We start from the raw sequence: 14,837 nt of genomic DNA on the forward strand, positions 1-14,837 counted from the left end.
ATTTAAAGCACTTGAATAGTATGGTATCTAGCACCCCCTAGCTTTCTCACATTTCCATTTTTTTGGTAATGCAGGAGATTTATTTATTTAGAGCACTTGAATAATATGGTATATAGCGCCCCCTATCTTCCTTACAAATCTTCACTGAAGGAAGTGCTTAGATTGCACGGTCCCTTTGAAGCTTGCTTACTACACTGCTTTCGGTAATTGTTTAACTGTCATTGTTGTCTTGCTTTTTAGATATGTGTCTATTAATGCTTCTGCCATGATATATACATGTGGGCTGGCTCTTGCTGGATATATACGTGTGGGCTGGCTCTTGCTGGATATATACGTGTGGGCTGGCTCTTGCTGGATATATACGTGTGGGCTGGCTCTTGCTGGATATATACGTGTGGGCTGGCTCTTGCTGGATATATACGTGTGGGCTGGCTCTTGCTGGATATACACGTGTGGGCTGGCTCTTGCTGGATATATACGTGTGGACTGGCTCTTGGTGGATATATACGTGTGGGCTGTCTCTTGCTGGAGATATACGTGTGGGCTGGCTCTTGGTGGAGATATACGTGTGGGCTGTCTCTTGCTTTGTGTATATACATGTGGGCTGTCTCTTGCTTTGTGTATATACATGTGGGCTGTCTCTTGCTTTGTGTATATAAGTGTGGGCTGTCTCTTGCTGGAGATATACGTGTGGGCTGTCTCTTGCTGGAGATATACGTGTGGGCTGTCTCTTGCTTTGTGTATATACATGTGGGCTGTCTCTTGCTTTGTGTATATACATGTGGGCTGTCTCTTGCTTTGTGTATATAAGTGTGGGCTGTCTCTTGCTGGAGATATACGTGTGGGCTGTCTCTTGCTGGAGATATGCGTGTGGGCTGTCTCTTGCTTTGTGTATATACATGTGGGCTGTCTCTTGCTTTGTGTATATAAGTGTGGGCTGTCTCTTGCTGGAGATATATGTGTGGGCTGTCTCTTGCTGGAGATATATATATATATATACACAAAGCAAGAGACAGCCCACACGTATATACACAAAGCAAGAGACAGCCCACATGTATAGCTCCAGCAAGAGACAGCCCACACGTATAGCTCCAGCAAGAGACAGCCCACACGTATAGCTCCAGCAAGAGACAGCCCACACGTATAGCTCCAGCAAGAGACAGCCCACACGTATAGCTCCAGCAAGAGACAGCCCACACGTATAGCTCCAGCAAGAGACAGCCCACACGTATAGCTCCAGCAAGAGACAGCCCACACGTATAGCTCCAGCAAGAGACAGCCCACACGTATAGCTCCAGCAAGAGACAGCCCACACGTATAGCTCCAGCAAGAGACAGCCCACACGTATATACACAAAGCAAGAGACAACCCACATGTATAAGTGTGGGCTGTCTCTTGCTTTGTGTATATACGTGTGGGCTGTCTCTTGCTTTGTGTATATACGTGTGGGCTGTCTCTTGCTGTGTGTGTGTGTGTGTGTGTATATATACATGTGTGGGCTGTCTCTTGCTGTGTGTGTGTGTGTGTGTGTATGTGTATACATACATACATACATACATGTGTGGGCTGTCTCTTGCTGAATATGGGGATATATGAAAGTGCCTCAGAGATTACTTTGGTTACTGGATATTTCTAATGTTTTGTACATTTTACTTCTTTGCTTTTTATTGACAAATTCTATACAAAACTCTGTTATATATCCCCCTAAATATACTTGGTCTCCTGTTATCTATAGGGGGCGGTGCTTGGTGAAGACAATGGGCGGTTCTAGGGGCGGAGACGGGCGTGACCTAGGGGAGGAGGGGTGAGTTCCTGCACCTTTTCTCTGAGAAAAAAAGCCCTGACTACAAGTATATGAATGATACCTCATAGGATTGATATAATTATCAGCCTATGAACTCCTTAACTTCTTTTCACAATAGGGTGTGGATTTACTCCTCTTTATGGCACACTGATACCTCATTGGACATCCTGGCGGGCCCTGAGGGTCCTTTTGGAACCTTGAACACATTTCGGTGACATTGTATAAAGGTCCTACAAAAGCTCCAGAAGAAGCCATGATTATGGCAAAACATGTAGAGACAACCAACTTTTGTACTGTGACCGCATAATTATTCGTTTTGGTTTTAAAAACTTTGATTTTTTTTAATCATGTATGTTAAAATAAAATTTTTGAAAATTGTATTATCAGTTTTAATTAGATTTTTTGGTACATCCAGTCTTGTTTTTTGCCATTTTCTGATTATATTTAGTGGAGGTGGTGTCTGTTCTCTGATCTTTGGTATTAAATATATGTTTTCATGAAAATGCATTAGTTTTTAGTAAATATAAACTGCTAAATACCTTTTTTCGCCAAGCGTCTTTCAGGACAGCCCATGAGACCTTGGGTTCCTCCTACCAGGACAGGAAACACATCACCCCCACCAGATAAAAGGGCGGTCCTCCAGGCCCATGTCAGTTATTTGTGTTTCCTCCGGACGGGGGGGTAACATGTTCCTGGAACCTGCTCCCATAGGCCTTATAAGTAGGGCTGAAACAACTAATCGATTAATCGACAACGAATCGATTATGAAATTAATCGATTACTATTTTCATAATCGATTAATCGGCCAGTAACATAATAGGGGTTAAAAAAGCTAAAATAAGCCCTTTATAGTACAAAAAGAGCAAATAATCGCTGTAAATATTACTTTCACAGTTCTACAGTAAAAAAATGAACCCCTACAGTAGTGATTATCTGTTTTTTCTTTGTACTATAAAGGGCTAATTTTAGTTTTTTTTTACCCCATTATGTTACTAAACGTCTAAGGCTGGATTCACACCTACGCATTTTTTGTGCTTTTTGCATTTTGCAGATTTGCACTACAGATCGTGTTCCATAGGAAACCATGTTAAATAGACTCTAGTGCAGATCTGCAAAATGCAAAAAGCACTAAAACTGCATAGGTGTGAATCCAGCCTTAGACCTGGTTCACATCTATGTGTTTGGTGCTTTTTGCAGAAATGCACTACAGTCCATTCACATGGTTTCCTATGGGACACGTTCACATCTATGCTTTTTCCAGCCGCTGCGTATTTGGAAAGGGTCGGACTTTTTTTTAATGCAAAATGGTGCTTTTTTTGGTTCAATATACTTCAATGGAAAAGCTGCAGAAAAGAATGTAATTATTGCAGCAGTTTTTGTTTTTTTTAATCTTCCCAACAACAAATTGGCCAAAAATAAATGCAAAAACGCAAATCGCAGCACAATCACGTGCGCAAAAGTCAAAACGCACAGCAAAAAGCACTACAGAAACAGATCAAAAGCAAACTGCATAGGTGTGTACAGAGCCTTATGCTGGCCACACCGATCAATTTTCAGACAAAATATTCAGACGAAAAATCTTTGTACATTTGCTGAATGAAAGAATGTTGTTTGAAATTTTCACTTGGTTTCTAACATTCTGTTTTTAAAATTAATGTAATTTCTGAACGAAAACCACATACACTGTCTGAAAATTCCTTTGACCAAGAAGTTTGCTATTTCAAAATGTTCCCGTCACTGTGGTTGAAAATGAACATCGATTTGTCCCCACTAACGATTAGGAAATCGAACGAACGTTCTTAAAATAACATTTTTATTTGAAGGAAGACATTGTTAAATAAAAAAAATTTGATCTTGGAGTCTGATATTTACCAGATTCACATTTTAATAGTATATATCCTCTAATCGTATATACAGTATATATCTCTTCTGTCTGTTATTCTCCGAGTGGATTAGATATTTTGCTCCCTAATCATATAGTTGGTTATTTATATTTACCACTGCATAGAGATATAAGAATAAATTGCCTTTTTTTAAAACTTTACATATTAACTAAATTATACACCACACTTCATTTTAAGATTATTAACCGATTAATCGAAACAATAATCGGCCAACTAATCGATTATGAAAATAATCGTTAGTTGCAGCCCTACTTATAAGCAGGGGCTTTGTATGGCTATTTTCCGGGGCATATCTCTTACCTCTTCCTCTGCCAGAAGCAGCACACCGCTGGGGAGGTTGGCTGTGCTGCTGTTCCCTGTCCTCAGTGCCTGGAGAGGACCAGGACCGGTGTGAGGTCAGGCCCCCTAGCGCAGTGCATTGCACTATAGCTCAGATGAGCATCGGTTGTCCTTCCCTGCCGACAGCGTGGCTGATCTGAGCAGGGAATGGAGGAAGCCGCAACGCTCGAGGGGGCGGAGCTATTGCGCTCCAAGCTGGCCCACAGGAAGTGCCTGGAGAGGGTTACTTCCGGGGCATATGACGTCATCATTGGGCGCCGGAGACGAGGTTCCAGTCTCCATAAACGGCGCGAACAGAGAACGCTGGCTGCCGGTGTTTCTTGGTGTAAAGCAGCCAGGCTGTGGATGACCAAGAGGGGCAGAATGGATCCTCCTACAGTACCTGCACAGTCAGCGGATGCGGTTCCCAACACCAGCACCTCACAGGTAAGCCTGGAGTGTTCTGTCACCACCTTGCTATCCCTGTGAGTGCTCCCTCCCCCTCCCCCCTCTGTAGTAGTGGGTGTAAGGGGACACATTTCCTCCCTCCTGCACATGGTGTTACGGAGTGATTGGGTGGCTTTAATTACATTGTGGGTCATTTATTTTGTCTTGCAGACCAAGACTCAGGACAAGGCCCAAGCGCAGCCACTTAGAAGGAAATGTGCGGTTTGCGCAAACAAATTGAGCTCCGGAAGCATGAGCAACTGCTTTGCTCATGGAGGAAAGCAGTTTGTCGCACCTGTATAGAAGGCCTAGTAAAAGATGACCCGGTTGCCTCTTGCCAGAAGATGCTTACTTCTGTTAGGGATGAGCTTGCATCCACCTTCAGTTCTTTTAGAACGCTTATTGACAAGCTCCAGACTCCAGCAGAGAGTCCATCTTCACTGAAGGCGTCAGTCAGCACTCCGCAGCAGGCAGAGAGTGAGGACTCTAAAGCTGAGGTCAGATCTACCCGTTCTTCTCTGGAAGAATCAGGGTCAGATACAGAGCTCAGGGATAGAGAATCCACTCGAGGCTCAAGATTTAAGTTATCTGTTGAGGATGTAGATGACTTATTAAAGGCTATCTGTACTACCCTTGAATTAAAAGAGGAAGAGGTTCAGTTATCCAAACATGATCTTATGTATAAAGGATTGCATAAGAGAAAATCGAGAGTTTTTCCAGTTCATAGTTCTTTGGTTGATACTATTAAACTGGAATGGGATAATCCTGAGAGAAAACCATTCTTCTCTAGTAACCTAAAAAGGAGGTTTCCTTTTGATGAGGACACTGTGCAGCCGTGGAATAAGAATCCCAAGTTAGACGCACCTCTTTCAAAGGTTTCAAAAAACTCGGACCTAGTGTTTGATGATATGGGCACGCTTAAGGATCCGATGGACAAGAGGGGGGATATCCTTCTCCACAGAGTCTGTGACTCAGCGGTTGGAAACCTGAAACCAGCTCTGGCTTCCACTTGTGTGGCCAGAAATCTGGAGGTTTGGTTGACTCAGATTCAGTCACATCTGTCAGCAGGTACCTCCAGAGAGCAAATTTTAAAAGTCTTTTCCTCTCCTATTTCAGGCAGTGGGTTTTTTGGCAGATTCTTCTGCTGAGTCGGTAAGAATGTAGGCCAGGACTTTGGCTCTAGTGAACTTGGCCAGGAGAAGCCTTTGGCTTAAGACCTGGTCAGGGGACTCGGCCTCCAAGTTGCGCCTTTGTGGCCTTCCTTTAACTGGCGATCAATTATTTGGCCCAGGTCTACAGGAGGCACTGGAACGCACGGCTGATAAGAAAAAAAAGGCGTTTCCAGAGAACAAGAGAGCTCCGACAGCCAGAAAATTTTTTTGTGGCCAAAGCAGGCAACAGAGTCCTAGAGAAAAGGACAGCAGGCCGAAAAAGCATTGGACTGGGCACAAAGGCAGAGGCAAAGGGGGAGTGCTGTTTAACCCTCCTCAACAGCCCGCCAAGCCACAGTGACTTGTGTTCCCCGGTGGGAGGGAGATTGAGGGCCTTCATCCCACAGTGGGCAGCAGTCACTCTGAGCCCCTTCATCCTGGACCTAGTGACCAACGGGTACAGGCTGGAGTTTGTTCATCAACCACCAGAACGTTTGTTGGTCCCATTTCCTCCACAAGTTTGGGAGAAAGCGAGGGCTCTGGGTCTCCAGATCGGAGACTTATTAGATCAAAAAGTCCTGATTCCTGTTCCTCAGTTGGAGCAGGGCAACGGATTCTATTCCCATGTATTTGTAGTCAGAAAGCCGGCAGGAAAGTTTCGACTTATCCTGAATCTCCGGACCTTAAACAAGTCCATCAGATACAAGCTTTTCCGTATGGAGACGGTTTTTACAATCAAAAACCTACTATACCCAAACTGCTTTATGGCCACGTTGGACTTAAGGCATGCTTATCTTCACATCCCTATCCATCCAGCCTTCCAAAAGTTTTTGAGATTGGCAGTGAAGACGTGTATGGGGACCCGACATTTTCAATTTCAAGCCCTCCCTTTTGGTCTTTCCTCAGCCCCACGCATCTTTACGAAGGTATTGGGGGAAGCGCTGGCTCCACTAAGGTTAAAGGCGATAACTGTTATCCCTTACTTGGACGACCTCCTGATAGTGGCAAAATCATGCCAAAGGCTGTTGGAGGATCTCCAGGCTGTACAGGACTTCTTACAGTCCCTAGGCTGGCAGATAAACAAAGAAAAATTGTCCTTGATTCCGGCCCAGAAAGTAACTTATCTGGGTTACGATTTTTGCTCAGTGAACCAAAGAGTTTTTCTTCCTCAGGAGAAGATTACCAAGGTGTTCCAGACTATGTCAGCATTGCAGACCAACCAATCGGTCTCTCTGAGACAGGTGTCGAGGGCAGTGGGTCTTATGACCTCATATTTACCCGCTGTACCATGGACGAGACTCCGTCAGCGTCCGTTACAAATGTTTCTTTTAAGAAACTGGGACGGGGACGTAAGGTCCCTGGAGTCAAGGATCCGGCTTCCCGACAAGATGAAAAGAAGTCTGTGGTGGTGGAGAGCTGGTCAGCACCTAGCAGGAGGTCTCCCATGGTCCTTTCCCATTTCCCGACGGATTACCACGGATGCGAGTTCCTGGGGATGGGGGGCCCACCTCAGCAATGCAGTAGCACGGGGAGAGTGGTCCCCAGAGGAGGCAAGGGCCTCATCCAATCAAAGAGAGCTGCTTGCAGTCCAGAGAGCCCTCCAGTCTTTTCAGATGGAGATCAGGGGTCACAACCTCCAAATTCTGTCGGACAATATCGCGACAGTCGCGTATATCAACAAGCAGGGAGGCACGAGAAGGCGGAGGCTTCAGTCCATTGCCCAGTAGATCCTTTCATGGGCAGAGGGGAATCTAGCTTCTATTTCTGCTGTACACCTGAAGGGGACAAACAATTGCCTGGCAGATTATCTCAGCCGTCACAGGATAGACCGAGACAACTGGTCCCTTCATCCCAAAGTCTTTGCAGACCTCACCAAGAGATGGGGTTATCCCGTAGCGGATTTGTTCGCAAACCGAAACAACTGCAAGACGGAGATATTCTTTTCCATGAACCCGGCAGACCAAGCCTTGGGGATCGATGCTCTGGCAAACCCGTGGCCTCCAGGCCTATGTTATGCCTTCCCGCCAATCAGACTGATTCCAGAAGTCCTCCGAAAGTTTCTGCTGGAAGAGACAGATCTGATTCTAATTGCCCCATTTTGGCCCAAGAGACCATGGTTTTCCCTGCTACAGTCTCTGGTTTCAGAGCCTCCGTGGAGTCTTCCGAAAAGGGAAGACCTATTATTGCAGGGTCCAGTATCACACACTCAGGTGGTTTCCTTAAACTTGACGGCCTGGTATCTGAAGAAAAGATACTGAGCGCCCAAGGGTTCTCTGACAAGGTAGTCAGGACTCTCATTAATTGCAGGAAGCCGGTTGCTAGAGCCATATATTCCAAAGTTTGGAAAAGGTTTAACTCATGGTTATCTGAAAATGAAAGATTAACTCATAATATTCCGTCTATTTTGGAATTTTTCCAAGAGGGTGTCGACAAAGGTCTTTCTGTTAGTACCTTAAAAGTACAGGCGGCAGCTATTAGTGTGTTCCTCCAGTTTTCTCTCCTGGAAAATCCCACTATAGCCAGATTTTTCAAATCTATCTCTAGGGCCAGACCAGTAGTGGTGAGAAGTTGTCCAACGTGGGACCTGTCCCTAGTACTTCAAACTCTGGTAGAATTTCCGTTTGAGTCTCTGGGAAGTATGTCAGTTAAGTTACTTACATTAAAAACTCTGTTCCTTGTAGCTGTTACCTCAGCTCGTAGGGTAAGTGAGTTGCAGGCCCTATCAGTAAGGGAGCCCTTCCTCACGATTTTTGAGGATCGAGTTGTTTTGCGAACCGATCCAGGTTTTTGACCCAAGGTGGCAAGTACATTCCACCGATCTCAGGACATTGTATTGCCAACCTTTTGTAGTTCGCCACAGGGCAAATTGGAAAGAAAATTTAGTTTTCTAGATGTAAGAAGGATTCTCTTAGTCTATCTTGAGGTCACCAAGACCTTTAGGAAAACTGATGCCTTATTTGTCCTCTTTTCTGGAGTTCACAAGGGGAATAGTGCATCTAAAGCCACATTGGCTAGATGGAAAAAGCAAGCCATCTTGGAAGCTTACAAAATTAGGAAGGTTCCTACACCTTTTGTTACTGTACACTCAACTAGAGCCTTGTCTACATCTTGGGCTGAGAGGGCTGGTGCCTCACCGGAACAAATTTGCAGGGCTGCCACTTCGTCCAGTTACTCGACCTTCATTAAATATTATCGCCTGGATCTCCTATCAGCTCAGGAGCAGGCGTTTGGTCGTAAGGTCCTTCAGGCAGTTGTCCCTCCCTAGACTGGTAAGTTCTGGCTCATCGTCTCATGGGCTGTCCTGGAAGACGCTTGGAGAAAAGCTGAGTTAGACTTACCGGTAACTCCTTTTCTGAGACTCTTCCAGGACAGCCGGATTCCCACCCGGTATTGTCCGAAGTTATGTGTATTATGCATATGTTTTGCAGGGTCCTACGGGTCTTGAGAAGACTGACATGGGCCTGGAGGACTGCCCTTTTATCTGGTGGGGGTGACGTGTTTCCTGTCCTGGTAGGAGGAGCCCAAGGTCTCATGGGCTGTCCTGGAAGACTCTCAGAAAAGGAGTTACTGGTAAGTCTAACTCAGCTTTTTTCATCAGTAGTATATAGCAGTCTTTTGACTTTTATCAGTGTCTGATTAAAGCTTGTAGGAGGAGTTTTCATATTGCTCTCACTGTCTTATAAGACTGCATGACCCCTGACCCTCTGTCAGGACAGTGTTGATTGGCTGTGTGCTGATCACATCTTCTCTCACAAGGAAAAAAAAAACTCTCTAATAATACACACCAAACTGAGCATGTGCGGCTTGTCCCCTACTCTCTGTACCAGGGGTAGGCAACCTGGGGCCCTCCAGCTGTTGTGGAACTACATTTCCCATGAGGCATTGCAAGGCTGGCAGTTACAATTACTCCCAGAGGCATGATGGTACTTGCAGTTCTGCAACAGCTGGAGGGCCCCAGGTTGCCTACCCATGCTACTATCCGGAGATGAGTTGGGGACCCTAGAAGAAGGTGAGGATCAGAGGAGACATGATCAAATAGCCTTTCTTTGTGAATTTAAAAATAAACAAAGTTACTATATTTTAATAGGCTTCTTTATAGACAATAAAAGGTGCCCAAGCTTTATTGGCACTGCGGGCTGTGCTTGGCACAGCTAGAGTGGTTCCTTTCCATCTGCTTACACAATTTAGTGAACTATACATACAGTGGTCTTACAGTGCTCTGCACTGCACTCAGCAAAACTGGTGGGCCCCTAGCAGCGTATTAAACGGCTGTCTTCAGATACCCTTCAAAAAATAAAGTTTATGCATATTTTAAACTTTTTTCAATTTTGGCTAGTGTTTGAAAGGGTTATTACCCCTGTCAGGTTATTTTCATTGTTTGTGTCTTGCTGGGGAGACCACAAAAAAACTTGGTCTAACATTTAAGCAGACTATACATCAATTATTAGTATTATTATTTTTTTTTTTTTATTCAACAGGTGCATTGAACAAGAAAGATCAAATTCCCCAATCCACACACTAAATGTGGATGGGAGAATCCTCCCGCTGTGCTCTTGTGTTCTGATGGCGGAGGAGCCTTCTCCGCTGTCAGAATACAATGATCAGTTCTGCCTATCAGAAAAACCCAATAGGCTGATTGTACAGAAGTTGATCGGACTTCTGTACAACCAGGGTGCCCATACATAGATCGAAATTCAGCCAGTCCCTGCTGAACCTTGCAAATATTGATCCATCTATGGCTGGCTTAAACCTAGCAGCTGATTACATCAATATCTGGGCTTGTAATTTTGCTACAGAACACTTAATAAGAGTGCTGTGTAACACAATGCTTTTGCATTTTGAGTGAAAGGGAGGCGAGTAATATATAAATAGCACCTCTTTAAATAGTCATCGAAATGCCATCTATAAATAGGGCCCACCAACCCTTGCAACAACTGTTCACTGCAACCGCGTTCTATTGCTTGTGAATAACCGTGTGCAATTGATCACTTTTATACATGACCACTGGCATACTTTACACTCCACAAAAGAAAAAAATGCAAAAAAAAATTCCCATCTGCTCACTAACAGATCCAACAAATACGTTGGATGTTCTGAGTGATGTTTGCTCTTGATACTTATAACATGTAAGTGAGTGTAATATGATTAGAGTAAGTGCAACTTTTTAAAAATTCACTAAAATTCCATTGGGAATTTTTTTTTTTTTGGTTACAGCAGAACTAAACCCTCCCATACAACAGCCAAGGAAGCTCCCATCTTAAGTTCTGTTTGATCTGCAGTTGCATGGTGCTGCACATGTGATCAGTTATGACACCATCCATTTGATGGTTTGACAGTTCAGTTGAGAGCACAAGCAAATGTGACCGTTTCCATTCACAGCATTGCTTTAATGTAATTGTTTCGGGAAAACGTCTAATTGATGGGTATAGTTCCACTCTAAAGATATTCCCCATTAAATGTTTTTAATAAGGCTGCATTCGCATCAGCGATTTAAAGTGGAAGTAAACGCTCCTATCGTTTTCAGTCAAGGAAGCTTCCATCTTGGCCTCTGTTTGTTTAATCCTCAACTGCCATGATGCTGGACATGTGATCAGTTATGACACCAGTCATTGGATGGTTTGACAGTTTGGTGAGAGCACAATCAATGTGACAGTTACATTTCTGGCATGTGCCGGGAATGTAACCGTTTCTTGAAACTGTTAAATCGATGGGTTTTCGTCCGCTTTAAGGCACTTCATTGATTGTAACACGGGATTTATTAAAACACAGTAATTTTACCAATACGCCCAGAGCGCTCTCCCGGGAGGGACGGGGCAAGATGATATCACCCGACAATCGATTTTCTGGTTGTATGCATCGATGCCGCATCAGGGACACCCGAATCGCAATGCATCGATGCAGAGATTTATTTCAGCACCCGTAGTCAGAAGGGGTTTTTGTTCAGTCATCCTCTTTTAGGCCACTCCCACTATTAGACGCATCTGGTCATATTGTTCTCTTTAGCATGCATAACAGAACTTGTTTTTCAAATGTATCCCAGCAAGGTGGCTGATGATTTGTCATGCTGTTAACTTTTTAAATGTAAACCGAACCAAACCAGGCCAATTACCTGTTATGAGTATTGTCAGAGTTTACAGATTGTGTTTGTGTTTATACTGTTTAAATATTTGATTGTTTTATTTCCTAATAGTTCTGTAATTTTTTCAGGTTGTCAGTGAAAAAATGTTCTCTGTCAGTAAATGTTCTATGTTCTATCAGTAAAAAAAGTTGTGGGATGTTGCCAACTCTGATGGTGGTTAATTTTGCTACAAGTTCCACCTGCCCACATTTCCTACATCCAGTTACTGTAGGACTTCTCCAAAGTATTCACAGGTATATTCTGTCAGTGACAAGCTCTGACAGATTTTTCAATTAGAGTCTTCTTTACTGACCTAAACCTTTTTAGGTCAGTGAAAGTCTCCATTGCTGTTCTAATCCTAAGGTTTTGATGTCTACATTAGTTTTCAAGAACTTCACTTTTTAGGAACCTTTCTCCTGTAGTCAACTTGGTCAGCTCAGTCTCTCTCCCTTGATTCACTTAGGCCGTTAACTTATAGGTGACTTGGAATTGCGGGCAGTATCCCCACAATTCTGCCCATGATTCCTAACTGCAGCAAAATGCACAACGCACTTTGGGCGCCATTCATCCTCACCCCATATGTGCCGCAATTTTGCAGCGCCTGTCACGTGGCAAAACTCAACACGCCTGGCCCAAGGCCAAGATGTGGTATCTGAGTTTTTTAGTGCGATATAAGCGCGTAGGGAAGTCCAATGAATGGGCTGCCCTATGCATGAAGTGCGCTTTTTAAAGTGCTTGTGGGAACCTGCATTCCTGTTAAGTGATATGTGAACGGGCCTTAGATCTTATACGTCATTTAGTTGTTGCTTATCCCCATCAGTAAGGTTTCCAATGGAGAGTTTGTTATTGTGTATGCCTTTCCCCCATTCCTGTTCTAAGAGCCGTCCTTAAAAATTCTAGAACATCAGCGGTGGTCCTATCCTCCTTTCTCTTATTGATTACTATGTGAGCTTTTAGACTTAAGCGTGTAATGATCAATCTGTTTACATCTTCACAAAAATCACCAGCCCTAAACACAGAAGAGGTTAACCAGCCATTTTCTCTTCATTATTTACAAGCCATCATCTAGATATTTGTGATGTGCTTTTAAATGCCCACATGTTTTTGCTTACAGGAATTTGACCATTTTCTGGCAACCAAGTTTTCCACTGTAAAGCGTTATGGAGGAGAGGGAGCAGAAAGCATGATGGGATTCTTCCATGAGCTGTTTAAGGCCTGTTCCTTCAGTGGTGTAACTGATGTTGTTGTAGGAATGCCTCACAGAGGGAGGCTTAATCTTCTAACAGGACTTCTCCATTTCCCACCAGAGGTAATTCTACTTTTTTTTTCCTTTTCAAAGCTTCTAATTCTGTTTAATATAAATACGTTTTCTACTCAAAATATTTATTTTAATATAAGCCAAGGGTAACCTGGGTGGATGCAGTATAAGCTTAGAGTTGGTGGTAGTAAACTGTATTTTCTTTTTTTTTTTTTTTTTACCTACAGGTAAGCTCATAATAAAGTTTATCTGTAGGTCAAATGAATGGCCCCATAAACGTGCACCGTTTAGGAGATATTCTAGTGAGCAGCAGCCAGTGACGTCACTGGCACATGCGCTCTGAAGGAACCCCATACCTGTGCAATTCCTTCAGAGCTCTGTGCCGCGGCCGTGACTCCCGCGCGCATGTGCGGGAGTGACATCTTTGCGACTCAGCCATTCTAGCAGATGGGAGACCGGGTGAAGATGGAAGCCTCTGCAGCGATGACTGCTCACTGCTGGAGGGCATTGTTTTAGGGTTGCTCCGATACTGGTATCGGTGCCGATACTAGGTATTTACACAAGTATCGGTACTTGTGAAAATGCACCGATACCTATAACCGATACCTTCTGACTCAGTTGGTCCTCGTAGTTGTGGGGCCAACAGTGTTGAGTGTTGGGAGTGCTGTGTTTCTTCATTACTTTGTCTCATCCAAATGGTAATATTACACAGCACACTGATAGATGATGGAGACTCCCTCTATGCTCCTCCTAATCTTGATCTCCCTAAATGACAGAAATTGGTATCGGCGGGTACTTAAAAAAAAAAAAAAAAAATAGGTGCTCGTACGTGTTGCTAAAATAGTGGTATTGGTGCATCCATACTTTGTTTCAAGGTAAATCTTTCCCAGTGTGCTAGTATGTGATCCATACTAGCATATTATGCCTTTACCTTGCAGGGGGATTTTTTTTTTTTTTTTTTTTAAGTTTTTACTACCGCTTTAAAACGGAACTGAGTGTAAAAAATACAAAAATAAACAAAAATGCAGGCTCTTTATTAAAGAAGAGACATACATGTTAATGGAGCTGTGCATGTGCAGCTTTGCTTACATTCCTGGCACAGTACCAGTCCACCTGGGTGAATGACTCCCACGCATGCCTGGCAGTGATGTCTTCTTGCACCTGCTAATCGAGTCGGTCGACATATATATATATATATATATATATATATATATATATATATATATATATATATATATATATATATATATAAACATATATACTGTGCAATCTTCATACACATATAATACTTTATGAATAGTGGTGTAAACCTCCAATCCATTCCAAAATGTGTTGTACTACTTGGCTAAAATACATTCTAGGTGGATTAAAACAAAAGGGTGTGCAAAGTCTAATGCCGTGTACACATGGGCGGACTTTTTCGGAATTAAATGTCCGACGGTCTTTCCGACAGACCTTCAAACGAACGGACTTGCACACACACGATCACACCGAAGTCCGACGGATTTGTAAGTGATGACGCACGACCGGACTAAAATAAGGAAGATGATACCCAGTAGCCAATAGCTGTCCTAGCGTCGGTTTTCGTTCGTCGGACTAGCATACAGATGAGCGGATTTTTCGACCGGACTCGAGTCCATCGGAAAGATTTGAAACATGTTCCAAATCTAAAGTCCGTCTGATTTTCGACCGAAAAAGTCTGCTGCAGGTCCGATGAAGCCCACACACGGTCGGATTGTCCGGATTCATCCCGTCGGACCAGTCCGGTCGAAAAGTCCGGCCGTGTGTACACGGCATTGCAGTTCATTTTCTTTAAGAATCAACCACAGTCTGAGTG

At 43.7% G+C, this 14,837-nt stretch overlaps 1 protein-coding gene across 2 annotated transcripts in view; it reads left to right on the plus strand.

The window, feature by feature from the left end:
* The window catches only part of DHTKD1 (dehydrogenase E1 and transketolase domain containing 1), a 77,995-nt gene that overhangs the window by 20,192 nt on the left and 42,966 nt on the right, over positions 1 to 14,837 (plus strand). For both annotated transcript variants that reach the window (XM_073619497.1, XM_073619496.1), the window contains exon 4: positions 12,857 to 13,051. In XM_073619497.1, coding sequence (XP_073475598.1) covers positions 12,857 to 13,051 — 195 coding nt within the window. The remainder of the gene's footprint in view (positions 1 to 12,856; positions 13,052 to 14,837) is intronic.

This window comes from Aquarana catesbeiana, linkage group LG03 (assembly GCF_042186555.1).
Source record: "Aquarana catesbeiana isolate 2022-GZ linkage group LG03, ASM4218655v1, whole genome shotgun sequence".
Taxonomy (NCBI): Eukaryota; Metazoa; Chordata; class Amphibia; order Anura; family Ranidae; genus Aquarana; species Aquarana catesbeiana.